This window comes from Triturus cristatus, chromosome 10, assembly GCF_964204655.1.
Source record: "Triturus cristatus chromosome 10, aTriCri1.1, whole genome shotgun sequence".
NCBI classification, from domain to species: domain Eukaryota; kingdom Metazoa; phylum Chordata; class Amphibia; order Caudata; family Salamandridae; genus Triturus; species Triturus cristatus.
In genome coordinates, this window is record NC_140593.1 from 921,842,052 (window position 1) to 921,869,511 (window position 27,460).

Consider the following 27,460-nt stretch of genomic DNA (forward strand, 5'->3'; position numbering starts at 1 on the left):
GCTGTGCGTGGCGCTGAGGAGAGGCAAGATGGCGCAGATAATGTTCAGTTTGTAAGCTAAATTTCCACATTTCAAAAAGGGTTTTAAGAAAAACACCTCTTACTATGAATAGACAAGAGAGCCTGGGGACAGTCGAGTCCTTTTCTTCATCACAGATTCGTTTGGACAACCTCGCTGGGATTTCTCTTCGCAGACAGTAGAGAGGACAAGTGCCTCCTAGAGGAAGGTGAAAAAGAATGCAGAGAAAACCAGCCATTGCCCAACCTGCTTGAAGGAAACGCACAAGACTAATTTAAAGGTGACACCAATTTCTTGTTTTCAGTGCAAGGGAGAAAGACAATTATTGTTACCCAGCTGAATAGTAATCATTTAATTGACGTCAGCATGCAGAAAGGTTTAGTTGACTCAAAATAAATTGAAGTTATGGCAGTGGTCATTGTACAGTTTTCAACTGCAACAAATGAGCACTTTGAGATATTTCATCAGTCAGGGAAAAGTACAAGCCAGAGGTAGAAGTGGGCAGGATCTGTTGTCAATGGTGTTCCCAAGCTTTTTTAATTTTACCAAATCAGTTTAAAACATTTTGGTTCATGAACAACCATTTCTGCATGATTATTGCCACCGTGAATGGCCTTAGGCTGGAAGGGAATACGCGGGTTTCTTACACTGTGAAGGGAGACTTGGGACATACACCTAAAGAAGAAACACACATTTCCATGGCGCCTTCTACGCGACATAAATAAATGTGCTCAGTTGGTCAATCAGCAAATATAAAGTCTGCGTGGGAGCCAGGGTGGGCTCTCATCGATAAAATCAATCGAAACTGTCATTCTGGCAAAGAGTTATTCTGTTCAATAGGTACTATAAGGGTGTTGACAGGTCTGGAATGTGCCCTTAAATGCCAATATATCAAAATGACTTTGTAGAAGGTACAATGTAATTTCTTACAACTAAAATGATGACCTTGAAAAGCCCCGAAGAAACTTAAACAGTGAATATTTTGCGTATTTTGCAGCAGACCATCTTATTTTGTGTGTAACAAATGCATAAACTGCGGCAACCTTTCTTATAATGTGTATAATAATTATTTGTAACTAGTAACATATATTAATTGTACTTTTTATCACACATCACAATTCCCCCAATCAGCTTTCAAATCAGTGACCCTCCGGTTACACACAGCGACATTTGAAAGGATCAGAATACCCAACTGAGATTTGCTACCAGAATAAAAGTGCATTCCCACAAATTGGTGTAAATTGCACTTTTTTCAGTTAAGATGTACCTTTAGTTCTATATTAAGTTACTTGCAGGTGAAAACCCAGCTACATAGTTAAAGTCTATTTTATTTTTGTTTTTTAAATGTGTTTCGTACCCTGTCCCACACTCACTAACCCGGCCCCTATTTTAAACTGATTGACCACTGGTACCAGTGCATGAGTGCTCAATTTGAGCCAGTGGTTTCCGGTGCTTGGCACCAGCACTTAATTGTCAGTACTGTCTCTAATGACAGTCCACCACATGGTGGCGGTGTCTGTCAAATTTTGAGATCAGCACAACAGTTTTTAATAAGACAATATACATTGAAAAAAAATAATACCCGGTGCACACACCTTTATTATAGCTTTGGGTGGCCTGGACTAGGCTGGATTGTCACTCTTGTAGAAGTGCGATGGTTAGTAGCTGTGTTGGCACTGACATTGGCAGAGCTGGCAGGGGCTATGGGTGGCGCAGGCTGCAGTGCCCTCCCGAAAAGGGTTCTGGCACTAACCTTTTAACAGATTGAGCACTGCAGCGCATATGCAGTATCAACACTTTATCCAGACAGGTTTTCAAAGGGAGGATGCCGGCACAACCCAATTCGTTCAAGAGAACATTGGTCAGACATACACTTTCAGCCAAGCTGCTTCTCAACCTAAGAACACAATTTAGCATTTCTTATTGAACAAGCTATATGAATGCTTCAATAACAAAGACAAGATTCTTTCTATTTATTAATATTTCAAAGCAATTTTTTGTCTTTTTTGTCATCTAATCATGACAGGGACATTAATTAATTTAAATTCTTTTACATTTAAATGAAGTTTATTTTCTGAAAGGAAGCATATTAATAAATTGTAAAAAAAATCAATAACTATTCATAATTATTTCTCTCTCGCACTCACACCCACATACACACATGCACAAACACACTCATGCACACCCACACACATATAATTAATTGTCTGTAACTGAATGAATTGAGTCAATATTACTTCCCATGGTGTATCACGATTACAATTGTCTTATTTTTTGTGTGAGTTTTGTATAAATATGTCACTTCCGACTGTCTCCTTAAATTTCCCATATCCCCACATATATTGTAGTTATTATTCCTCATTTTTCCACCACTTTCCTGGTCCCTCCCAGATTTGCTACAAAGTAGTACACTTGTATGTGCAGAGATCTCTGCCACCCTGAAAATAAAGATGACAGCATAAGTGTATTCAAAGAATCATTTATTATTTTTGCAACACCAATAATACATGGAAGTGTATTGGGTAAAATTAAAATTGTTCCAGGGTGAATTATGAAACAGAATGGTTTAGTGGCCTGAGGTAAGTTATTTAGGAGAAACATTTTACATGAGGGAACATATGAACGGACAAAAATTAACCATGTAACAACATGAAATCCTTATTAACCATAATTCAAGCTCAAAGAAAATATGAATGAATGTGTGTATTTAAGTATGCAGAATGCCTAATTGATTCACAATGTAATATTCCTGTGAACTTTGTACTGCAGTCATGCTTTATTTATGTAGTAACAGCTCATATGTTGCTACACTGATTTAAATATGTAAATGTGATCTATGCAGAACCAACTGAATGTATCATATATTGGACTTGTTGACTGTCCTGAAAAAGGCATATATATTTAAAGAGGTCAGAACACTGCTCCCGTTTGATTAATGATTTGGACTACTACATAATTTAATGCATGACTGCTTGAACTGTCTAATTCCTGTGCTTGCCTCCATAACTTGTATGTGTTATTAGCCTATTTTTCTTCTTTAAAGGTATGTAGGCATTTGGCTTGAAAGTTGATGTTCTTACATGTATGTGTCCTGATACTAAATAAGATATATATTTCTTTTGCATTACTACTGTGGCTAAACTGTCCTTTCCAACAGACAAAACCACTTCTGGAAGCAATTTTATTAAAAAAATTATAATGTAAATATATGACACAATCACTTCTCTACTAACTCAAAGGACTTTCAGTCAGCACTCACTAAATTTGAAATTATATCCAATAAATCCAAGATGTCTGCCCATGCAGCTGAAAATAATGATAACATTAAGGAAGGATTTTCCATACTTTGAAAAAACATGTAGGATATCCATATGCATGGTGACCATCTTGGAATGATTTATTTGGTTATACTTTAGTCTTCGTTTATGATTCCATTGGCCCTTTCAGAAAAAACTTTCTCAAGACCCTACGGAGGTCAAAAATTACTAGCCAATTTCCTGTCTGCCATTTCCTTCTAAATTATTTGAAAAAGCCCTTAACAAAGACCTGCTGGATTTCCTGGGGTCAAATGACAAAATGGACCCTGCACAACATGGATTTCGACCTCTACACAGCACAGAATCAGCCCTTATTGTAGCCACAGAGGAGATCTGCATCCAGCTAGATGGAGCAGGGAAGGCAATATTAATCTCGGTAGACCTCTTAGCCGCATTTGATACAGCAAACCATCAAGTGCTTATTCGGCGCCTATCTGAAATGGGGATCTCAGGAGGAGCCTCCGAGATACTAAGATCATTCTTAGCAAACAGAGAACAAACTGTTGCAATGGGAGGGCTTAAATCACATCCTTATGCCCTGCCATGCAGAGTGCCCCAGAGATCTTCCTTATCCCCAACCTTGTTTAATGTCTACGTCACCCCATTGGCTAAACGTATCCACTCTCATGGCTTTACTGCTATTTGTTATGCGGACAATACACACATTGTGGTGTCTCCATCATCAGAGCTGGATGACGTGGCAATAAAATTTAACAACTGTACTGTCCACATAATCAGATGGATGCCTGACAACTGTTTGAAGTTGAATACAGATAAAACTGAGTTGCTAATGTTTGGTAAAAACACTGCGCTCTGGAACACAGCTTTGTGACCAGAAGTGGCCGGATCCTGCCCATCCCCAGTAAGTAAGGTGAAAAGTCTAGGTGTCCTTCTTGACAATCAACTATTATTATCGGACCAGGTCAATGATATTACATCATCTTGTTTTTACACCGTGAAGATCTTGAGAATGTTTTTTACCTTTTATTCCGATGGAACTAAATAATACGAGTAATTATGGCCCTGGTGTTGTCAAAGATTGATTACTGCAATGCCCTTTATCTGGGTGCAAACAAAAGGACCATAAGCAAGCTTCAATCACTTCAAAATGCGGCAGCACAATTTCTACTTAGGGCCTGATTCCGATCCTGTTAGGAAAGCATTCCCACCTAGGGCCTGATTACGATGCGGTTAGGAAGGCCTCTTAACGGCATTTGCTCTTTACAAATCGGATCGGGAACGTACCTTCCAGATCGAGGGCCAGATTACGATGCGGTTAGGAACACAGGCTTCCATTTAAGTCAATGGGAGTCCAACCAAATCGTATCTGGAAGCATCCGGATGCATTATACTGGGCCGGTCGGACTCTCCCGATCCGAGTCGGTCGGAACCATTTCCAAACCGATTAGATTGGGAGGATTTCCTAACCACATCAGAATCAGGCCCTTAATATACCCAAATTTAGCTCGGTGTCCAAAGGGACTCGAGAGCTGTATTGGTTGCCGGTCCAGGCGAAGGTTGAATTCAAGTCCTTGTGCATTGTTCACCAGACCCTTTATGGGGTAGGACCTGCCTATTTCAATAATCGCATTCGATGGCACGTCCCACAACGCAATCTCAGATTATCGACTGCCTCCTTGCTGGTCATTCCCAAGGGTGAAGACCATAAAATGGGGTGGCAAAAGCTTCTTTCATCTGGCCCCCAAACTTTGGAATACTCTGCCTTTTACTCTGAGTAGCCAAACCAACAGACAACTGTTCACAAAGGCAGTTTGGCCCAAATTATAACCTCTGTTCGCCTCTTTGCTCAGGTTATGACAGCTCCAGAGCTAAGATGCCTCAGCATACACACGCTTTATAATACTTTTATTTCTATTATTTCATTTCAAGATGGCAGTGGGGCAATTTGGAAAGGATAATTAAGAAATTGAATTATACAGCGACTCAATACACATACAAAGAAGCGAGTGGCTGGGTAATAGTGTGCAGCTGCTGGTCCTTCATAAATTTTGTTTTTTTTAAATATAGCTGGTAGGACAAAGCAGAGGTCAGAAAGCAACAGATGACCATGGAAGCAAGTGTTCCAGTAATATTATTTAGCTGAGCTTAGTCCCTCACAAAAACAATTAACAAAAACTGAAAAAACAAGAACGAAGCATGGCAGAAAGATGAGAGGAGTGGGAACACCTGAAGAAGCGGGGGCAGATTTATGACGACTGGCGCATCCTTGCAAATCAGCAGGGATGCACCAGGTAAGATGCGTCATGCAAGTTTTCCCTTGCGCCACCACAGATGCGCCGCATTTACAATGCGGCGCATCGTGGTGCAAGGATAAACAGATGCGTGACTCATCTCCCATCGGAAGGGTGGCGCATTGCTGGAGTCATGTCTCAAGCGCGACGCAACTCCAGCAATGCTCGTGGCCTGCCCATACATAACGTGGTGTGTCACGCCTTACGCCTGCTTCAAGCAGGTGCAAGGTTTTGACGCAGCGGCGTCGGAAAAGTGACTGAGAGGAATCTTGTAGATTTCACTCAGGTACTTTTCCCAGGCTTTACTGCGCTGGAAGGCCCCCCCCCCGCACCGTAACGCCCACATGAAGCCTGACGCAGGTTTCATGTGGCGCAGGGCGTTACAACGTGACGCATCTCCCTAGATGCGTCACGTTGTAAATAGGGCACAACGTGGTGCTTGGTTTACGCCGCCGCTGCGTCACAAAAGTGGCGCAAGGGGCTCGTAAATCTGCCCCTTGTTGTTTTGGGAAGGCGGCAGAGAGAGGAGAGATGAAGCATGAGAAATGCCAGATGGTCCAATTCAGTGTTAAAACACAAATGATAATATTTTGCTGATGTCAGTGGTGGAAGGAAACAACTCATCCAAACAAAACACTCTTAAGAAGCTATGCGCAAGTGTGGGACAAAAACAAAAATTTTGGGAAAGCCATTGAGTTGTTGCCTTCAAAACAAGATGAACAAATTCATCCAATTATGAGAAAAGGGGCTTGCTCAAAGCCCACCCACATACATTATTGTAAACAATAAGGGCCTCATTATGGCATGTAGCGTAGGGCAGTACAGTAAGTGTTAGACCTGGCATCATTGGCATGAGTCTCTCCTCCATTTTTTTCTGTTTGCCTCCTCTGTTTACAATGTTTTTGCTGGTTTATTGCTTTGGGCACTGTGCCACTGCTGATCAGTGCCACAGTGCAAGTGCTCCCTATGTTAAATTGTTACATTGATTGGTGTTACCATGATTGGCTTGGTTGACTTACTGTTCAGTCCCTAGTCTAGTGTACTGCGGGTGCCAAGGGCATGTAAGTTAACTGCTGCTGGTGGGCTTGCAGCACTGGTTGTGCCACCCACTGAAGCAGCTTGTAAAATGTGTCTCAGGCCTGCCACCGCAGAGCCTGCGTGCAGTCCCTGACTGCCATGTCGACTTGGAAAGGAAACCTACTTGCCAGTCTCTAAAACCTTCACTTTGCCACATTTCAGACACCTCTATGGTAAGCCCTAGGGCTGGGTGCATTGTGGGTAAAAGGTAGGTCATGCCCTGATGTGTGTGGCATGACCTTATAGTGAATTACAGCCATTTTCGTTTTTCACTATTGAAGGGCTACCTGCCCCCAATAGGCCAGACTGGGCAGACTGATTATTAACTCCATTATAATCTATCTGACTCAGGGAGCATGGTAGCAGGTGGAGTTTAGTATCCCTGAACTCAGGATTTAATAACACACCCTTTAGGATGGATGGTTTTTAGATTCTGTGTTTGAAAATAGCCCTTTTAGAAAGTGGCTATTTTCTTGTCCAACTATCCACCGGTCTCTGCTGGTTTGGTGTGTGTGTCAGGGGCTGGGTGGCTCCAGAGGTCTGAATGAGTCAGTGTGGGGTGAATGAGGCATTTACACATAGAGTGAGGGAAGAGTAGCCTGCCCTGCCTGACACAATACTGGCTCCACCTCCTGCTGGGCGACTGATAGCCCTGCTCCTGCCAGTGACAATACTGGCTCCGCCTCCTGCTGAGCGGCTGAGGACTCTGCCCTGCTCAGTGAATAGGCCAGGTGCCTCTGCCTGGCAACACCCACAACGAACCTGAGATGGGGGGAATTTCCCTGCTTGGACAAAGGGAACAAAGGAGAAAAGGGGTATAAGAGAAGGACCCCTGAACCAAAGACTCAGATCACTTCTGACAAGGAAACCTGTACTAAAGACAAGAAGCCTGCTGATCTAAGGACTTGCCTCCCCTTTCTGCCAGAGTGCTGTTTTGCTGTGGAGGAACCTGAAAGCTGCTTCTTTATTTTTGCCAAGGAACAAGGAGAGAGGAACTTGGTGTGTACTCTCTAAAAGCTTGCTAGAAAATCTCCAAGGGCTGGAAGAGTGCCAGTCTCCTGTTGAAGTCACAGGGCCAAAGGACTTCACCATCTACTGAATTGCTGGAAAGTGTTGTTTCCAGTACACAAGGGAAAATCTGCAGTCTCGACGCCGCCGCCGCCGAATCCAGCTCGACATCGTGAGTACGGCTCCAGTGTCCCGAGCCTTCGCCGCCGGCCGCCGGGCCCGATCGATGCCAGCAGCAACGCCAGTGAGCAGTGGGTATCGGCCCCGGCTCCAAGTGACCCCGTCTCGACGCCGGTATCGACGCCAGTGAGGAGTGAGTATCGGCTGCACCTCCAAGCGACCCCGTCCCGACGCCGCTGCTGATCGCATTGACTCGGCGCCCTTCTCGACGCCGTGAGCGCTGCTCCGGCCCGACATCCCTCGACGCCGCTGCGGATCGACCCGAATCCGAGGCACGATCGACGCCGACCTCGACGCCGACATCTCGACGCCGTGGATCATCGTTTTCTTCATTTCTCAAGGTACTGTACTTGTGGGGTCTGTTGCAACTCCAGGCTCGACGTAGCGCTCCTCGCGGTCGACGCCGAACCTTGGGAATATCGTATACTCGACGTCGTGTGACTCCTGTGGGGGTTACATTGTTGCCAAAGAACTGTGCTCAGAAGAATACTTAATTTTGTTGCTAAAGAACTATTTGCCAAGCAGAAACCTTACTTGAACTATTATTTTTCCTTCCAAAGAGTATTTATTAAGACTGCGGTATATTTTCGTCGTTATTTGGTCTTGTGCTAAGCCTTATATAAAAATCCTATTTTTATAATAACTTCTGTGTCATGTCCATCTGTAGTGTATTCACTTTATTACTGTATGTGGTCATAAATGCTTAACACACTGCCTCTGAGATAAGCCTGTCTGCTCTGCCAAGCTACCAAGGGGGTAGCAGGGGTTATCTGAGTGTGTAATCCCCTTGCCCTGACTAGAGTTGGTAGGTCCCTATTTGTCAGAAGTGTATACCTCTGCCAACTAGAGACCGCCGGTTCTAACATTGGTGGTCAGCGGTGAGGATTGAACTTTGCATTTATGACTCATGTGCAGTGATTAGTGTACGCTACATAGTGAAAGCAGAGCATAACGCAGCCACAATCTGTTTTTGGTAGGATATTCTATTTTTGTTCTCCGCTTTCCTGGAACTTATTTTTTTTAAACACTGCCAGTTTTGACCATGGAGAATGCCGGAGCTGCTACACCTGTGGAGATTGTTATGGGGGAATTTGATAAGGAGAAGATAGATTCCTACACGCTAAAAGATCTAAAAGGATTTTGCAAGCAGTTTAAAGTTCCTACCACAGGTGTCACAAAGAAAGACGGCTTCCTCAAAGCGCTGAAGGCCTGGTTAGAGGCCAGAAATCCCTCTGATCCGGTGGTGGTACCGGAAGAGGAAGAAGAAGAGGAAGAGGAAGAGCCCACAGGTGGGCCAGTGTCATCTCCAGGCAGTATTGCGTCCTCTAGGAGTCTTTCCCCTGAAGAATTAGAAGACAGGGAGAGGGAGAGGGGGTACAAGTTAGAAATGGTAAAACTTAAATTAGGAGGGCAGTTGGAATTGGAAAAAGCCAAGAGCCTGAGAGAAGCTGAAATGGAGAGCAAAAGATTAGATTTTGAGAGAGAGAAGTTAGCATTTGAACGTGAGAAGATGTTGAGGGAGATGGAACTTAAAGAAAAGAGTTTAGAGTTGAATCCCTCTGGTGGCAGCGCTCCATCTATGCCTGCAGAAAGTAGGTTTTATTTTCCTAAAGATGTGATCAAAGATTACAGTAAGAATGAAGATATTAGCCAATGGTTTAAAGCATATGAGTTAGCATTGTTGGCCCACCGGGTCCCTGAGAAAGATTGGGGAACGGGGTTGTGGAGCCGCTTTACAAATGAAGGGAGAGATACCTTGTTGAGCATGCCTGAAGAGGAAAGGGCGTCTTATACTCATATGAAAAATGCTTTAATGCTGAGATATGGCTTAACTCCAGAAAAGTACCGACAAACCTTTAGAGAATGTAAGAAGTTGCCTGGTACTACGTGGGTTGAATATGTGTCTTTTTTTTGCAGAGCCATGGATGGTTGGATAAAGGGTAGCAAGGTTGATAGTTATGATGCTCTTTATGATTTGTTTGCTTGGGAGCACTTGTCTAATAACTGTTTTCCAGAGCTACGCCAGCACCTTGTTGATAGCAAGATATCTAACCCTCGAAAACTTGCTGAGGAGGCGGACCGCTGGGTCAGTACCAGGGTCCACAAGGGTCCAGTGGGAGACTCAGCCAAAGGTGGGCAGGGTCCTCAGCAGAAGAGTGGGGGGGACAGGGGTAAACAGAGGGAGTTTCAGAAAGGGCCCCAAAGTATTCCCCAAGGGAACCAAGGGAAGGGTTCCCAGCCTCCCCCTTTAAAGAAGCCAGAGGCCCCGACAGGTAAACCTGTTCCAAGGGGCCCCATGACCTGCTACGCTTGTAAGCAGGTGGGACACCGTTATTATGATCCCCAGTGTCCCATGAAGGATTCCAATGCACCACCACGTGCACCCCCTCGTCAGGTGACGAATGTAGCCCTGGGAGGGAATGAGATGGGTGCCCCCGGGTGGTGGGTTCCCGCAGAAATGTCCCTGGTCTCTTTAGGAGACATGGAAATGGTCCCTCCAACCCCTCTGCCTAATAACACTAAAAAATATAGGCAGTGGGTGACCATTAATGGCCATAGGGTGGAAGCTCTCAGAGACACCGGAGCAAGTGTGACAGCTGTCAAGTGTCACTTGGTGTCCAGAGAGCAGGTGGTCCCTCATGCATTCTACCCCGTTGTAGCTGCTGACAACTCACAGAGTCAGTGTGAGGTAGCTCAAGTTCCTTTTGAGTGGGGGGGGGGTCTCAGGGACTCTTCAGGTTGCTGTGAGGCCCGCCATGCCTGTTGATTGTCTCCTGGGCAATGATTTGGAGGACTCCCCTTGGGCTAAGGTGGAGAGAAAATCGCATCTGGAAATGTTGGGTCTGCCTGAGTGGGTGTGTGTGACCACCCGGTCCATGTCAGTTAGTAAGGGTGTTGATGGGGCCCTGGAGCCTGAAAGTATGGCCCAGGTCCCAACCGTGAAGAGAAGAGGCAGGGGGCGCGGGAAACCATCCCCCATCGTTCCCGCGGTCCAGGAGGGAGCAGACCCTGAGGGGGATGCCCTGGAACCGACAGGAGAACAAGTGGCCGAACTGGGAGACCTGCCCGAGTTGACCCATTGGCAGCAGGATGGTGGTCCCTCCAGGGAGGAATTTTGTGCTGAGCAGAAAGTGTGCCCTTCTCTTGTGGGTATGAGGCAGCAGGCCTCAGCCCAAACGACAGGTGATCAGTCAGGATCACATTGGATCTACTGGGAGAACGACCTCCTGTATAGCGAGCCTAAGGCTGCTGAGCCTGGGTCAGCCCGTGTGCTGGTGGTACCCCAGCGCTTCAGAGCCTTCCTACTGGGGTTGGCTCATGACGTTCCGTTAGCTGGACATCTGGGGCAGGACAAGACCTATGACAGGCTTGTCACCCATTTTTATTGGCCCCAGATGAGAAGGGATTCAGATATCCATTGTAGGACCTGTCAAACTTGCCAGGCAAGTGGGAAAAGTGGGCGGAGCAGAAGGCTCCTCTCCAACCTTTTCCCGTCGTCAGTACCCCCTTTAAGCGAGTCGGAATTGACATTGTGGGGCCACTGGACCCCAAGACAGCCATGGGCAACAGGTTTATCCTGGTCTTGGTGGACCATGCCACCCGGTACCCGGAAGCCATCCCTCTCCGCACAGTGACGGCCCCCGTGGTGGGACGGGCACTGATGGGTGTTTTCTCCCGCATGGGGTTCCTCAGAGAGGTGGTGTCAGACCGGGGCACCAACTTCATTTCGAATTATATGAAGTCTCTGTGGAAGGAGTGTGGGGTAACCTACAAGTTTACCACTCCTTACCACCCTCAAGGTAATGGGCTGGTTGAGAGATTCAACCGGACCCTGAAAGGCATGATCATGGGTCTTGAAGAACCAATGAGGCGTAAATGGGACGTCCTCTTGCCATGCCTGCTGTTTGCTTACCGTGAGGTGCCACAGAAGTCTCTAGGGTTCAGCCCCTTTGAGCTTTTGTATGGTCACCCGGTAAGAGGACCTTTGAGTCTGGTCAAAGAAGGCTGGGAGCAATCTCCCAGGAAACCTCCCCAGGATGTATATAGTTACTTGCTGGCCTTTAGGAACCAGACTCGGCGCTTCAGAGATCTTGCTCAGGCAAATCTGGAGGCCAGCCAGGAAGAGATGAAGCGGTGGTACGATCAGAATGCCACTCTGGTTGAGCTTCAACCTGGTCAGAAAGTTTGGGTCATGGCCCCTGTGGAACCTTGTGCGCTCAAGGACAGGTGGACTGGACCATTTGAGGTTGTGGAGAAAAAGAGCGATGTCACCTACTTGGTGGACTTGAAGTCTCCCAGGAACCCCTTAAAGGTCCTGCATGTCAACCGGTTAAAGCCCCACTTAGAAAGGTCCGAAGTGGGCATGCTCCTGGCCACAGATGCTGGAATGGAGGAGGAGAGTGAGCCTCTTCCTGACCTCCTGTTTGCAAAAGAGCAAGATGGGTCAGTGGATGGTGTTGTCCTCTCTGACACACTGACCCCTGAGCAGCAGCAAGATTGTCGCCATCTGTTGGTACAATTCCCTGATCTGTTCTCCTTAATCCCTGGTGTCACTCAGTGGTGTGTCCATGATGTGGACACTGGGGACAGCACTCCTGTGAGGCACAAGGCCTACAGGGTGACTGAAAAGGTCAGAGCATATATCAAGGAGGAGGTCTCCAAGATGTTTGCCTTAGGGGTGGTTGAGTCCTCTAGCAGTCCTTGGGCCAGCCCAGTGGTCTTGGTCCCAAAGGCTGCAGCGCCTGGTGCTTCACCAGAACTTCGGTTCTGTGTGGATTACCGAGGACTCAATTCGGTCACCAAGACTGACGCGCACCCCATCCCCAGAGCTGATGAGCTCATCGATCGGTTGGGGGCTGCCCGGTACCTTAGTACGTTTGATCTAACGTCTGGGTACTGGCAGATCACCTTGACTGATGGGGCAAAAGAGAGGTCTGCATTCTCCACACCAGATGGGCACTACCAGTTCCGTGTGATGCCCTTTGGGATGAAGAATGCCCCTGCCACATTCCAGAGGTTGGTTAACCAGGTATTGGCCGGGCTGGAGGATTTCAGCGCCGCCTACCTGGACGATATAGCAGTGTTCAGCGCCAGCTGGGAGGAACACTTGCGCCACCTCCAGGAAGTGTTGTTGGCCCTGCGCAGAGCAGGCCTCACAATCAAGGCTAGTAAGTGCCAGATTGGGCAGGGTTCAGTGGTGTACTTGGGGCACCAAGTAGGGAGCGGCAAGGTGGCCCCCCTGCAACCCAAGATAGATACCATCCTGGCTTGGGAACCGCCCAAAACCCAGACTCAGGTGAGAGCCTTCTTGGGTCTCACGGGTTACTACAGGAGGTTTGTCAAGGAGTATGGCAACATTGTGCACCCCTTGACCTCGCTGACTTCCAGGAAGCAGCCGAGACTTGTGATCTGGACTGACGCCTGTCAGAACGCCTTTGACACCCTGAAAACTGCAATGTGTACAGCACCGGTCCTCCAGGCACCCGACTTTTCAAAAGAGTTCATTGTCCAGACAGACGCTTCAGAGCATGGTGTGGGGGCTGTTCTAGCACAGATGAATGAGGAGGGCCGAGACTTACCTGTAGCCTTCATCAGCCGGAGGTTACTTCCCAGGGAACAAAGGTGGAGTGCGATAGAGCGTGAGGCATTTGCTGTGGTCTGGGCGCTGAAGAAGCTAGACCCTACCTGTTTGGGACTCACTTCCGGGTTCAGACAGACCACAGGCCCCTCAGATGGTTAATGCAGATGAGGGGTGAGAACCCAAAGCTGTTGAGGTGGTCCATTTCCTTACAGGGGATGGACTTTACGGTGGAACACCGCCCTGGTACAGATCTCGCCAATGCTGATGGTCTGTCCAGATTTTTCCGCCTTAGTGATGAGGACTCCCTGGGTGAAGGGTAGTTCTCCCCACATTTCAGCTGGAGGGGACACGTGTTAGACCTGGCATCATTGGCATGAGTCTCTCCTCCATTTTTTTCTGTTTGCCTCCTCTGTTTACAATGTTTTTGCTGGTTTATTGCTTTGGGCACTGTGCCACTGCTGATCAGTGCCACAGTGCAAGTGCTCCCTATGTTAAATTGTTACATTGATTGGTGTTACCATGATTGGCTTGGTTGACTTACTGTTCAGGCCCTAGTCTAGTGCACTGCGGGTGCCAAGGGCATGTAAGTTAACTGCTGCTGGTGGGCTTGCAGCACTGGTTGTGCCACCCACAGAAGCAGCTTGTAAAATGTGTCTCAGGCCTGCCACCGCAGAGCCTGCGTACAGTCCCTGACTGCCATGTCGACTTGGCAAGGAAACCTACTTGCCAGTCTCTAAAACCTTCACTTTGCCACATTTCAGACACCTCTATGGTAAGCCCTAGGGCTGGGTGCATTGTGGGTAAAAGGTAGGTCATGCCCTGATGTGTGTGGCATGACCTAATAGTGAATTACAGCCATTTTCGATTTTCACTATTGAAGGGCTACCTGCCCCCAATAGGCCAGACTGGGCAGACTGATTATTAACTCCATTATAATCTATCTGACTCAGGGAGCATGGTAGCAGGTCGAGTTTAGTATCCCTGAACTCAGGATTTAATAACACACCCTTTAGGATGGATGGTTTTTAGATTCTGTGTTTGAAAATAGCCCTTTTAGAAAGTGGCTATTTTCTTGTCCAACTATCCACCGGTCTCTGCTGGTTTGGTGTGTGTGTCAGGGGCTGGGTGGCTCCAGAGGTCTGAATGAGTCAGTGTGGGGTAAATGAGGCATTTACACATAGAGTGAGGGAAGAGTAGCCTGCCCTGCCTGACACAATACTGGCTCCACCTCCTGCTGGGCGACTGATAGCCCTGCTCCTGCCAGTGACAATACTGGCTCCGCCTCCTGCTGGGCGGCTGAGGACTCTGCCCTGCTCAGTGAATAGGCCAGGTGCCTCTGCCTGGCAACACCCACAACGAACCTGAGATGGGGGGAATTTCCCTGCTTGGACAAAGGGAACAAAGGAGAAAAGGGGTATAAGAGAAGGACCCCTGAACCAAAGACTCAGATCACTTCTGACAAGGAAACCTGTACTAAGGACAAGAAGCCTGCTGATCTAAGGACTTGCCTCCCCTTTCTGCCAGAGTGCTGTTTTGCTGTGGAGGAACCTGAAAGCTGCTTCTTTATTTTTGCCAAGGAACAAGGAGAGAGGAACTTGGTGTGTACTCTCTAAAAGCTTGCTAGAAAATCTCCAAGGGCTGGAAGAGTGCCAGTCTCCTGTTGAAGTCACAGGGCCAAAGGACTTCACCATCTACTGAATTGCTGGAAAGTGTTGTTTCCAGTACACAAGGGAAAATCTGCAGTCTCGCCGCCGCCGCCGCCGAATCCAGCTCGACATCGTGAGTACGGCTCCAGTGTCCCGAGCCTTCGACGCCGGCCGCCGGGCCCGATCGACGCCAGCAGCAACGCCAGTGAGCAGTGGGTATCGGCCCCGGCTCCAAGTGACCCCGTCTCGACGCCGGTATCGACGCCAGTGAGGAGTGAGTATCGGCTCCACCTTCAAGCGACCCCGTCCCGACGCCGCTGCTGATCGCATTGACTCGACGCCCTTCTCGACGCCGTGAGCGCTGCTCCGGCCCGACATCCCTCGACGCCGCTGCGGATCGACCCGAATCCGAGGCACGATCGACGCCGACCTCGAAGCTGACATCTCGACGCCGTGGATCATCGTTTTCTTCATTTCTCAAGGTACTGTACTTGTGGGGTCTGTTGCAACTCCAGGCTCGACGTAGCGCTCCTCGCGGTCGACACCGAACCTTGGGAATATCGTAGACTCGACGTCGTGTGACTCCTGTGGGGGTTACATTGTTGCCAAAGAACTGTGCTCAGAAGAATACTTAATTTTGTTGCTAAAGAACTATTTGCCAAGAAGAAACCTTACTTGAACTATTATTTTTCCTTCCAAAGAGTATTTATTAAGACTGCGGTATATTTTTGTCGTTATTTGGTCTTGTGCTAAGCCTTATATAAAAATCCTATTTTTATAATAACTTCTGTGTCGTGTCCATCTGTAGTGTATTCACTTTATTACTGTATGTGGTTATAAATGCTTAACACACTGCCTCTGAGATAAGCCTGTCTGCTCTGCCAAGCTACCAAGGGGGTAGCAGGGGTTATCTGAGTGTGTAATCCCCTTGCCCTGACTAGAGTTGGTAGGTCCCTATTTGTCAGAAGTGTATACCTCTGCCAACTAGAGACCGCCGGTTCTAACAGTAAGGCACCTTTCTGTGTTGCCCTACGCCAAAGTGAAAGGGCAGGAATGCATGGTATTTAAGCATTGCAGTGCTTCCTGTCCTTTCTGCCTTTGCTGATGCCGTTTCAACAGCCTAGCGCCAACACAGGCACCCTTGCACTGTGGTGCAAGGGTGCCTCTGTTGCAGGCAGGATTGTTTTTGTGAAGGAAAGTGCCCTTTCCTGCAAAAAAATCAATCACAAGAGGCATTTTTCTCTTTCCATGTGTACTGCAGAATGCAGCACACATGGAAAGAGGAAAAAATGAGGAGAAATTAAAGTATTTCTTCTCATTACGCTTCACCTCGGGAGGAGTATGGATTCAGCGCTTCACCAGGTTTACAAGTTTTTATAAATCTGCGTAAGCATTAAATTCCATGGGTTTTGCATTGTAATACCCACCGTAACACCCATGGAACGCCTTACTCATGATTTATGCGGCTACTCAAGGCCACGCAGAGTGACTTTGCATGGCTTCATAAGTCTTCATGCATGTAAATCTTTGCATGGTGCAAAAGTGAGTCAGGGCTCTTATACATAAACCCCTACGTGTCTTGAGAACAGACAGCTAAAAACTGCCTGTAGTCAACAATTAAACAATTCATTTTCACCCAGGAGAACAATTTTAAAAACACGACACAGGTATATATAAGCTCATTTCTGTCTTCACAAAGGAAGGAAGTTCATGCACAAGTCAGTCTGGTGGGTCTCACAATGTCTGGCCTCGTCTCGAAATAAAATATGAAAACAAACTCAATTTCCAAGCAGCATCTTAATCTGCTTAGACAGTGAGAAGGCTGTTGCTATCCTCAGGGAACTTGAAGACAACTTAGTGAAATGTGCTTTTACAACAATTTGTTAGCTCTCGCCAGGTTGTCAGTCAGAGAATTCACCCAGGATGTTAAATTAAGTGTTTTTAACAGCTGTACCGGCATAGACATCCGAAATCCCTTTATCAGATGCCCTATTCGCTAATCAGTTTAATGATATAAGTGTTGTTAATCTTGTAACTGTAAATTGCCTCATATTAAATGTCAGTCCCTCGAGATTCGGTTAACAAACGGGCACAATGAAATTGATTAAAGGTGACTTCATGAAAATTAAATTGCAAAATTTGATTTTTTCCTTTGATAATGTCATCTGGCTTGAAAAAGCTGATCCTTTTCGAAGGTACCAAACAGTGGCAACCGGTTAGGTACAGGGGTGGTGTGGCAGGGATATGGAGGGTTTGTATAAGAAAAGAAAAAATCACTTACCTGGTCTCGCCGCGTCTCTCAATTGTCTCTCCCACGTCAAGTGAGTCTCTTCCATGAAGTACCCAGGCTCTCCACAGCCAAACACAATGCTGCAATGTAGCATTGTGATTGGTCAAAACGCTATGGTTTGAGGTTTAGCCAGGGAATGGGGGCTTGGGCATGCTCTCCATGCAGGTTGTAAAGCAGCCTGCAATGAGAACATGCGAAGTGCGCATGATTGTTTGGCCATCCCGAGAGGGCTGGCCAAACATTCATGCGCTCTTTACAGAGTACACAAACAATCCTCCTCCCCGACGTCAGGGGAGCCAAGCTCTGCCCCACCCTAGCCTGATGATAGAAAAAATAAAATGATAATAACTTCACTCAATTTATTTTTTCATCTACACTGCTCCGTGAGCAGTGGGGCAACGCTCCTCAGCCTTAGCGGAGGAGCTGCCACTTGTGACAAAGGCATTTATAGATATGGAGATCATGGTATCAAGAATGCGGACGGTCATTCTTACAGACCATGGGCCAGGTGCATAGTAGATGTCTTGTTTGGGGATTTCAGGGCTTGCCACTATGACCAGCAGATGAAGCCCTTCATTTCGTGGTTGATGCTCAGTTCACTGATTGTCACTGTTTTGCATATTTGTGAAGACTAAAGAGCCAGATAGTTATAGTTCTGTCATGTTCTGGTTCGGTCATTGACCATGTTAGCAGTCCTTCACGTTATCATACAAATTTGGCATTTGCACTTTCCTTACTTTATACTTTGAAAGACCATTTATAATTTTTTCTAGTACACTATGAGGTGGACCATAGGTGCGGTCATTAATGTACAATAAAAAGTGTACAAACTAAGCTGTCCTCTGTTTTGTAATTTAACATATTGTGTAACATTTTCATAATGGCTTTATGACTGCAGTTACTGTGGCCTAAAGGTGTCTAAAAATAATGTACATGCTGCGCAACACTCTCTGGGGCAAAGTTTATGGTTTCTAATTTTGCGTACCAAATGTGAAGCCCTCTAGGGGCTCTTTTTAAAAGTGCATTTTAATGGTTGAAATAATGTGATAAAAAGCATGAATATGTCTCTTTACTACGAATGCGCTTTTCACGCATTCCATTACATCGCAAGTCGTTACAACGACTTGCTGTAGGGGTGCGTTGGACTTAAGAATAGTATTATTTACTATTCCTACTCCAGTTTGTGCAACAGCAGGGAAGGTGTTGGATTTACAATCCAACACCAGCGTGCCCCCTACAGCAAGTCGTTGAAATGACTTGCGATGTAATGGTTCGCGTTGAAACAACGTGGTCGTTGTAACAACCGCGTTGTAATGGAATGCGTTGTAGGACATTCGTAGTAAACGATGTCTCCCAAAAAGCGCACAGGCCTATGTGATGATAATTTTTGCAATTTTTTATTGAAAAAATTATGGTGACAGTGATTACTGATCAAAAGGTATATGCTTTATTAACATCAATAAGTGCATCTAACTTGGGTATTTTTGATTATTGTGTTTTCTCCTAAACCGCTGATATTTTGACCTGTAAATGTTGACCTTGAACCTTTGACCAAGTCAATGTAGTTGTCTGATGGGTTTGATGGTCTTGATCCTTTTTGGGGGTCAATCAATCAATCAATCTGGGAGCTGCAGTCTCCATTACGTAGGTTCTGGGGAGAGAGAGGGGCACAGGTAGGAAGTGGGTGAGGCTAGTCAGGAAGTGGCAAATAACATGCAGAATGCAGGAGCAGCAATGAGGGATAAAACAAGGAGAAAGCAGTGAAAATGAGGGGAAAACAAGTAGGAAGCACAGAATAAACAGTGGATAAAGCAGGATAAAGCAGTGAAACTGAAAGAAACACAAGGAGAAGGCACATAAAAACAGAGGGGAAAGCAGGGAAAAAAATGGAAAAGCAAGGAGAAAGCAGTGAAAATGAGGGAAAATCAAGGAGGAGGCACACACAAAACGGCAGAAAAAAGCAGTAAAAAAAAGAAAAAGCAAGAAGGAGGCACACAAAAAATGGGGGGAAAACCTTGGAGAAAACACTGAAAATGGGGAAAAGCAAAGAAAAGGCACACAAAAAACTTGAGACAAAGCAACGAGAAAGCAGTGAAATGGAGGAAAAAGCAAGAAGAAGGCATTTAAAAATGAGGGGAAAAGCAAGAAGAAGACCGGTGCAACAGCAACGCAGCAGCATGGGGAGAGCTAGCCTTAAGTGTATCTATAAAGCACTGCATATTTTTGATTAGTGGGTGTGTGTGTGTAATGAATGTACTTTTCCTTAGCCAAAACAAAAAGCACAGACTAGACAATCATTTATTAAATATTAGTATTACATGCCAGCAAATGGTTAGTATTAGCCCACACCGCCTCCACCACCCTGGGAGAGTCAAGGTCTACAATGGGGTGTTTGATTCCCAGTGGAGGGCAAATGTGGACCTATTAATTGTGCAGGCCACATAAATAATGACCCGTTTCCTTACATATTCTAAATGCGGTAGGGGCAGTGTATATCGCTGCCACTTGGTCAGAATCTATCAATTTACCGACACTCAAGAACGGCAATAAGAGTGACACAGAATGTTATCAACCAATGTCCCTCCTGGACTCATCAGCAAAAATTATGAGATTTATCTTGGAGAAGCTTGAATTGTGGACAGAAGACAACTCTATTCTTACATAGTCACAGAACGGTTTCAATTATTGTAAATTATGGAAAACCATTGTATTTTTGAGTGCCCTGGAAGACATAGTGTTGCTTCTGGGCCAAATGTATGGAAATGTAACCACCCGGGTGTGCTATGGATCTAATGGTGAATGCACCTGCCTTTTAAAGGTGGCAAGAGGGGTTAGATAGAGTTGCATTCTTGCCCCATTTCTTTTTCCTTCTACAAGAATGGAGTGGATAGGGAGCTACAGGGTCAACATATTGACCCTCCTAGAATAGGCACTCCGTTTGCCCCAGTTTTATTGTACGCAGTTGATGTAGTCCTGCTTTCTAGATCTGCCAATCGGTTACAAGAATTCATTGATTGTTTTTCTACATACCTGGGGGATAGGGATTTGAAGGTAAATTTAAAAAGGACTTTCACAATGATTTATGTTAGAGGAATGCCCGAGACTCATATTCATCATATTAAAGGTGTGGCTATAGTGAGATTTCACCCTCTTCTCACTTGGGGGTACAGTTTACATCATGTGATACCTGGAACAGATACAGAGAAATATGTTGGTCAAACCTGATACACTCTATTGAAGGTGTGTGTAGGCTTGCGAAAAAAATATATAGCAAAACAGTTTGGGAAATATTCGCCATTTATAGAAGCAAATGTTTATCTGCAGCAGAAATGGGGGAGACTGCCTGGGCTTTGGAAATTCTGCCATTTTACAATTACCAGAAAATTACTTTATCCACCTTTACTTGCAGTTCCAAAATCAAATCCTGCTTTTATTGTGTGTAAAGCGTTGGGTATGCCTCGTGTGGTAAGTGGAGGATACTTTATATAAAAAACCTGGAAGAGACATCATTCTTTAAGGCCATTATCAAGGATTGTTTGTCCCTTGATCATTTTTCAAAAAATCCCATAGCTTTCTCACATTAGTGATTGTTTGAGCATATTTAATGATCCTGTCTTAACTGAGATATCAGAGTCAACTATCCATTATTGAAAGAGAGAGTTAACATTGCTATTTACTAATACTAGAGAAAATCTGAGATCTTTGGAGGAACTTATCAAATCATCTGTTAGAAAAATATTTTCCTGCTCTTCAGTCTGATGGTGTGCAAAATGATCTTATTGTAATTACTAATGTACAACACTGATATATCTTGACTCGTTTTTGTTTGACTACTGTACACAATATGGTTGCATTACCAAAACTAAGTCAGTGGAGTAAGGATGTGCAAAACTGCCCATGTGACGGGAAATCCAGGCAAACTACTTTAGAAATTGGCCTTTGTTTTGACATTTTATGTGAATTTAATGAAGTACATTTTAAAACCATCATCTGTAAATATGAATCTTAATGATTTTATAGATTCTTTTTTAAGTTTGAGTATATTAGAGGGATGTACAGGTTTGTTCTGCAGTATTGTCTTTTGTTTTGTGGCCAATGCATGAGAGAAAACATGTTACTTATCTAGATAATTTGAATTATGAAATTATGTCTTAAACCAACTAATCTGACTTATACAGTATATTGTTATTTTTAAGTGATGTAATATATTGTTGCGATTATTTTTTAACTGTTCATGTCCCTGATTGTTAACAGTGGTTCTGTACATATGAAGAATTGTTTTAATTCAATTTTGTAGTATACTTTTATGTTACTGAAAAGTATCAAATAAAGTTATAATTGATTGATTGATTGATGTGATGTTATGGTCTATTACTAATAAAAACCGAATAAAGATTTTAATGAATTGAGTATAAGGTATTTTCACCATATCCATAACTTGTAGTAGCCACGTCTTTTTGACTTTGCATATTTTTTATCTTCTCTATTTTAATGTTGCATTGTCTTTCCTGACGACTGAACTAAGTTTAGCAGGGTTATCTTTGGGAACAAATCTATTTCCTGCATTTAGTATCTAAGATAAATTGTTTCAAAGCTGTTCTTCAGTCATTTTTTGTCCCTTGGTTTGTTCCTGTAAACACTTGCTTGAAAGACTACTTTCTCTATCTTCCTAAAATGTCCCCTTAGCGTGAACTCAGGAGATATTGTTGTTGAAGGGCTAGGTCTTTCAGGTAGAGAAGATGGAGTATAGAGAATGGATAATCTTATTAAATGAATTCCTTCATTCTTTGTCTGTCAACCCTTCTTTCTTACCTTTTGTACATGTTGTTCTGGGAGTGAGTTTTTTGCAAATAGGTAATTCCTTGAGGTTGCTGGGAAATCACATACAGGAAGTAATAAATAATTTGTTATCAACAATTACTATGAGCAGTCACATGAATATAATTTGAAAGGGAAGGGTGGCCACCCATTCATTATTATTTTAATGGTAGTAGCTCGAGCGATAAGCAAGACGTTTTTTACACTAAGGGGTTCGATTGCGATGCAGCCTGGAAAGGCTCCGACCAACAGTGAAGCTGTCTGGGCCATATTGTAATCAGTCGCTCTGTTTACTTTCCGACCTCCACATTACAATGCTGGCGGTCGGAAACTAAACCGGCCAGATAACTCCGGCTGACTGCCGACAGGCTCAAGGAGCCCATCGGCCAGACAGAACTGGCTAATAATCCCAAAGGGTGTACCTTTCCGCCCTTGGGATTACAATGCATGGTATCCGGCATGCTCTCCACGCCGTCCTGTCTGACATGGGAACCATGTTAGAAAGTGTGTTTGGGGGCCCATATGTGTTAGCGCCCTCCGGTTGGGAGCCGAGGGGGCACGTACGGTGCACCCCTGTTTATCCCTGCACCCCATGGCAGGCACCTTGAGGTGCCTCCTTCGGGGTGTCGGAATGAACAGCACCTCCCATTTCACTATGGGAGCATGTATTAAGGCCGGGTTACAGCCGTAATGCATGCTCTTATAAGGAAATGCAGGAATAGACCGAACAGTGTTCGATCGCACCCTAATGAGGTGATCAGGACCGCCAACTAGAGGTCGGCCAGTCCGAGGACCGAGACGGTGTCGGACAGACTTAAGTCTGCCTGACATCGCAATTAGCTCCTAAGTGCCTAAGTTGTATTCTCTGAAACATTGTGGTCAGTGGTCATGTTTTTGTCAGAGTTCAACGTGACAAGTAACAGATCTGTTGTCAAGCTTTGTATACATTGTTAAAATGAACCATGCTGCTAAAAGTGCAGGATTAGTGACCACATGGGGCCCAATTCACAGAGGGTTTATAAAAATGTTGCATTTTTCACCTGTAGGGTTACCCTATGTTTATGGAGCATTTTTATTCTAATTATTTTTTTAATTCAGAAACAATTTCAAAGAGTATTTCGGGAAATATATGACTGTCATCAGGACTATTTAAATGCACAGCTATTTTTGTGCACAAAAATATGAACAGAGTACATTTCAGCATGTGGAAATGTCAAACAAAAATGGGTTTACAACTGTAAATATTTTTCTTGGTTTGCTATAGCGAACAATTGTTTGCCCAGTGTAGAAATATGTTCCTATAAACACCAATTAGTTTAAGGTGTGCTCCTCCATACGCACACTGAAAATCTATCTATTACTTCCTTTTACAGGTGTAAATGTACAAAAATGTTCCAGCAGAAACATTTTTAATGTATTTTGTAGCTAGGAAAAAAATTTAAACTATCAATTGTAGAAATGTTGAGAGACACATATGCCAATTGTGTTTTTTAAAAGAGTTATAGAAAATATGTTTGCTGTCAATGTAGAGAACATGTATTGGGTCTGCTGTGTTTTCCTCTAAACCATTGTACCAATGCAGACCATTTGAGCCCCCAATACAATATCTATGCATCAAAAATCCAAATCTGAGTTGTAATAAATGCTGGGACAACCACAACAATATTCAGAAGGTTAAAGTGAGGCAACTGCCATGGAAAATGTTGGCCATGCCTACATTGTTAGGTCTCACCTACAGTCAGCTTTAGCGGTCTGTTGTCAAGGACCTGTTGTGTACAACATAATACGTACAGTAGACTTCAGGTCAGTCCCTTGCACATGATTGAATGGATTTCTGGTTTTACTCCATTTTTTGGTGTTTGTCCCACCGTTGGAATAATGCTTCTTTATGTTGCTTCTTACTGAAAGAGTTGCATTCTTCAACTATTGACTTGAGGGAACTCTTTTTCCTATTTCTTTCAGCACTCCAACAGAGTGCATGTTTTTTTTTTGCCCTCTTCCCATCTTTATGTGCCAACTTATTTCCCCATCCAGCAACCTCTCAGTCCACTTTCACTTCTCCACTAATCCCTTTTCCTCCTCCACTCGTTTTAATTTATTTACAGTAGATATATTTTGTCGATCATCACTGCCTGCTATCTAGCGGCTAACTCCCCCTGCTCTTGTCAGTTCTCCCCAGTGCTCCTTTGTCTCGCTCCCAGTCCCATAGCCTGGTTTTATTTTTCTGTTTATTGTCAGAGGGCTTGACAGTTGCAAAGTGCCACTGGGCTGCGTGCTTCTGTTTATTTATTAACTTTATTTTTTTATTTCTAGATTACCATTTTAAAATGGCTCTCGTCCATATTGGAATTGTAAATTAAGAATGTTAAAAGTGTTAAAAGGTGAATTAAATTGCATTGGGGCAATGTTGGCATGATTATTTTTCACTTAAACAATCAATCCAAGATGGTCACTTAGACATAATCATATATATGCAGGCATCATCATGCACCAGTAGCAATGTTGTTATTTTTTTTAATTTATTTAAATAATTCCAATTGAAACAAGCACTGGCAAAGTCAATAGTTAAACAGTTTAAAGACAATACCTATTAGCTTTGCTATTGTTTGCCTTCATGAAGTTGAATACATTCAGTACATAAAAGTACAGCTATGTTACCCTGTTGTATTATCGATTTGCAGTTTACAAGAAACAATAACATAGACAGGGTCATTTGTGGTTGGAACATCCTATCAGCAAGAGTGGGAGAGCATAATCTTTAACAGAATTTAAATATACATGACATAACCATGATGAGAATAGTCATACTACATGGGTTGGTGGTCCTTATCTGACATTAATATATATGTTTCTACAACCTTCTTTGCATTGCTTGTGGTAATGTAACTCAATGTTTCATTTTCTTCCTTAGGTTGATAATGATGATGTCATTACAAAAGAGGAGCAAATTTATATTCTGTTGAAAGCCAAAGCTAAGTGTGAAAGAAACCTGAAATCCCAAGTGCCTAAGGTTCATGGTGAGTCCTCAAAGCCATTACAATCTTGTAACATCTAAGCATGTATCTGTCAACTAAAGTTTCTAGACATAATTGGAATATAATAATACAATGTAGATTTGTATAATTGCTGAATTTTGTTTTTTAGGGTTAATTATGAGTTGGAATCTAATGAATTATGAATTATATTAGCTTTTAGAAGACCATATTGTTCTGAAATGTGTGGTTCTGCCTTTCTTAATATCAGTGGTTGCTTATTTTGCTTTTTTCTATCTTTTTTAACTTGTTGTTAAAATTGATAAGCTCCTGTTTAATAATTCATCTTTTTTGAGGTATAAATCTATGAACTTATAGAAGTCTCTCATTTTGGATTCCTTTTTGTTTTTTATATCAATTTTTGGTTCTTTCTAGTTTTTCATTCTTTATTGCGGTAACACTTAAGGTTTTAAAAGCTTATAGGTATCTTCTCAATGGTAAAGTCAAACAGATACAAAGACTTCTGCATCTTAGTACTAGTATAGTGACACAACAATGTACTGTAAGGTGGGCCTGAATAAGAGTTCGGCAGATGAGATACTCCATCACAAACTTGGTGGATGTCCTGCTGTATTACAGGTGCTTTAGGATGCAGTGCAAACCAAACTATACATCATAATCCTCTATTTGGCTAGAGGCTTACTTATTGTCATATTTTTGATCAACAATGCTCTTTTTATATTTCAGCTTGCAACCCTCTGTGGGTCTAGTGATATGGTCAAATGTAGTTTATTCAGCTCTATTTATTTGATATTTTATTAGTATAATGGTGTGTTTCATAGTATACCTAAAGTCTGTGTGTGTGCGTAATGTTGCTATGTTGGTCCATCCCTCTGCGGCTATCAGTCTAACTTGAAGTGTATGAAATATTTAGTGCTTAGCCCAATTTCACTTTACGACTGTTTGTTTATTACTATGAGTTTTAGAGTGCTTGTCATATTTATTGCCTTGCAGTGTGTTTGTCTCAATGTTCGTTTGAGTGAGTAGCAGTGTATTAATGTAAGTCCACATTCACACTGTCTCCATACCAACATTACTCTCTAGCTGCTTCACAGGTGTTGTGCCAATAGTGTACCTGGATAGGTTTCTGACTTTGTCGCTATACCGTTTAGTTTTTGTGTGTGTGTGAGTGATGTTCATATACCTTTTTCTATGTCTGGCTCTGAGTATGTCCGTGTTCCTATGTGATTACATTTCTGTGACTGTTTTGTTGAACAAATGGTGTCTGTAAGTGTGGATCTAAATTTGATAACTCAATTCTGTCTTGGTCTATTTATTTTTAAGTGAGTGGTGTAATGTGAATCTATGTTCCTGGGTGTATCCCTTAATGTGTCTCAAAGATCACATGACTCTTTGTCTGAGAGAAACGAACTTTTAAATCCTATTTTGAGTTAAGTTTTAGAGCTTAAAATGTTTTTTCCCGATTTATGTTTTTGTTTGCTTTATTTAGACAAGTCATCAATAATGCCATCAATGATGTCATTTGATGTCTTTGACAGCACAAGGGGGTAGCACAAATATGGTTCAAGCAGTAATGTCAATGGTGATGTCACAAGTGACGTAATCAATGTTTTTAGTTATGATGTCATCATTAATGTTGAGTGTGGAGCCATGTGCAAAACAAAAGAGAGGTAAAGGTAATGACATCTGCCATGAAATTCAGTGGTTAGACAAATTTGAGCCAGAACCATAGCTAACTTTTTATCTGTAGTTTTGTCAGTGAATTTCAGTGTTTTTATAAAGAGATTTGGTTTTGCAATAAAGATGGACATGTTCTTTGCCTTCTGATAATATATATTTCAAAATCAGAAATTTCTTACCTGATTAATAATAGAGTGAGATACACTTTCCATGAGCATGGACCTAATTTGGACACCCTCTTCATGAGTGTGCTGTTTTAATCGAATTAGACACCACTACCTAAGTGGGCCATTTGGTCCACTGGGGTGTTCATAATGCTGAGGCTACCATCATAGCTGTGTTCAGATCCATGTGTCTTTCTCCTTGGGTGAATGTCTGATTGTATACTGGTGTACCTCAGCTTGCACATGAGGAAGACACCTACCTCCCTACTGGGTGATTATACTTAAATTGAACACCCACTGTGTAAGTGTTCTGTTCTCTCCATGAGTTGTGTATTTCCCTGAGGGTACCCCTGGCTGTGTGTCTGAAAAGTGCCGGTGTCTGTAAGCTTGGATCAGAGTTGGACATCTACTACGTTATTGTGTATTTTCTTTAATG

The 27,460-nt window shown here is 43.8% G+C and overlaps 1 protein-coding gene across 2 annotated transcripts in view; it reads left to right on the top strand.

Annotated features, from left to right (window-relative positions):
- Window positions 1-27,460, top strand: part of PTH1R (parathyroid hormone 1 receptor) — a 622,390-nt gene that overhangs the window by 303,455 nt on the left and 291,475 nt on the right. For both annotated transcript variants that reach the window (XM_085628749.1, XM_085628750.1), the window contains one exon: window positions 25,099-25,204. In XM_085628749.1, the coding sequence (XP_085484875.1) occupies window positions 25,099-25,204 (106 nt within the window). The remainder of the gene's footprint in view (window positions 1-25,098; window positions 25,205-27,460) is intronic.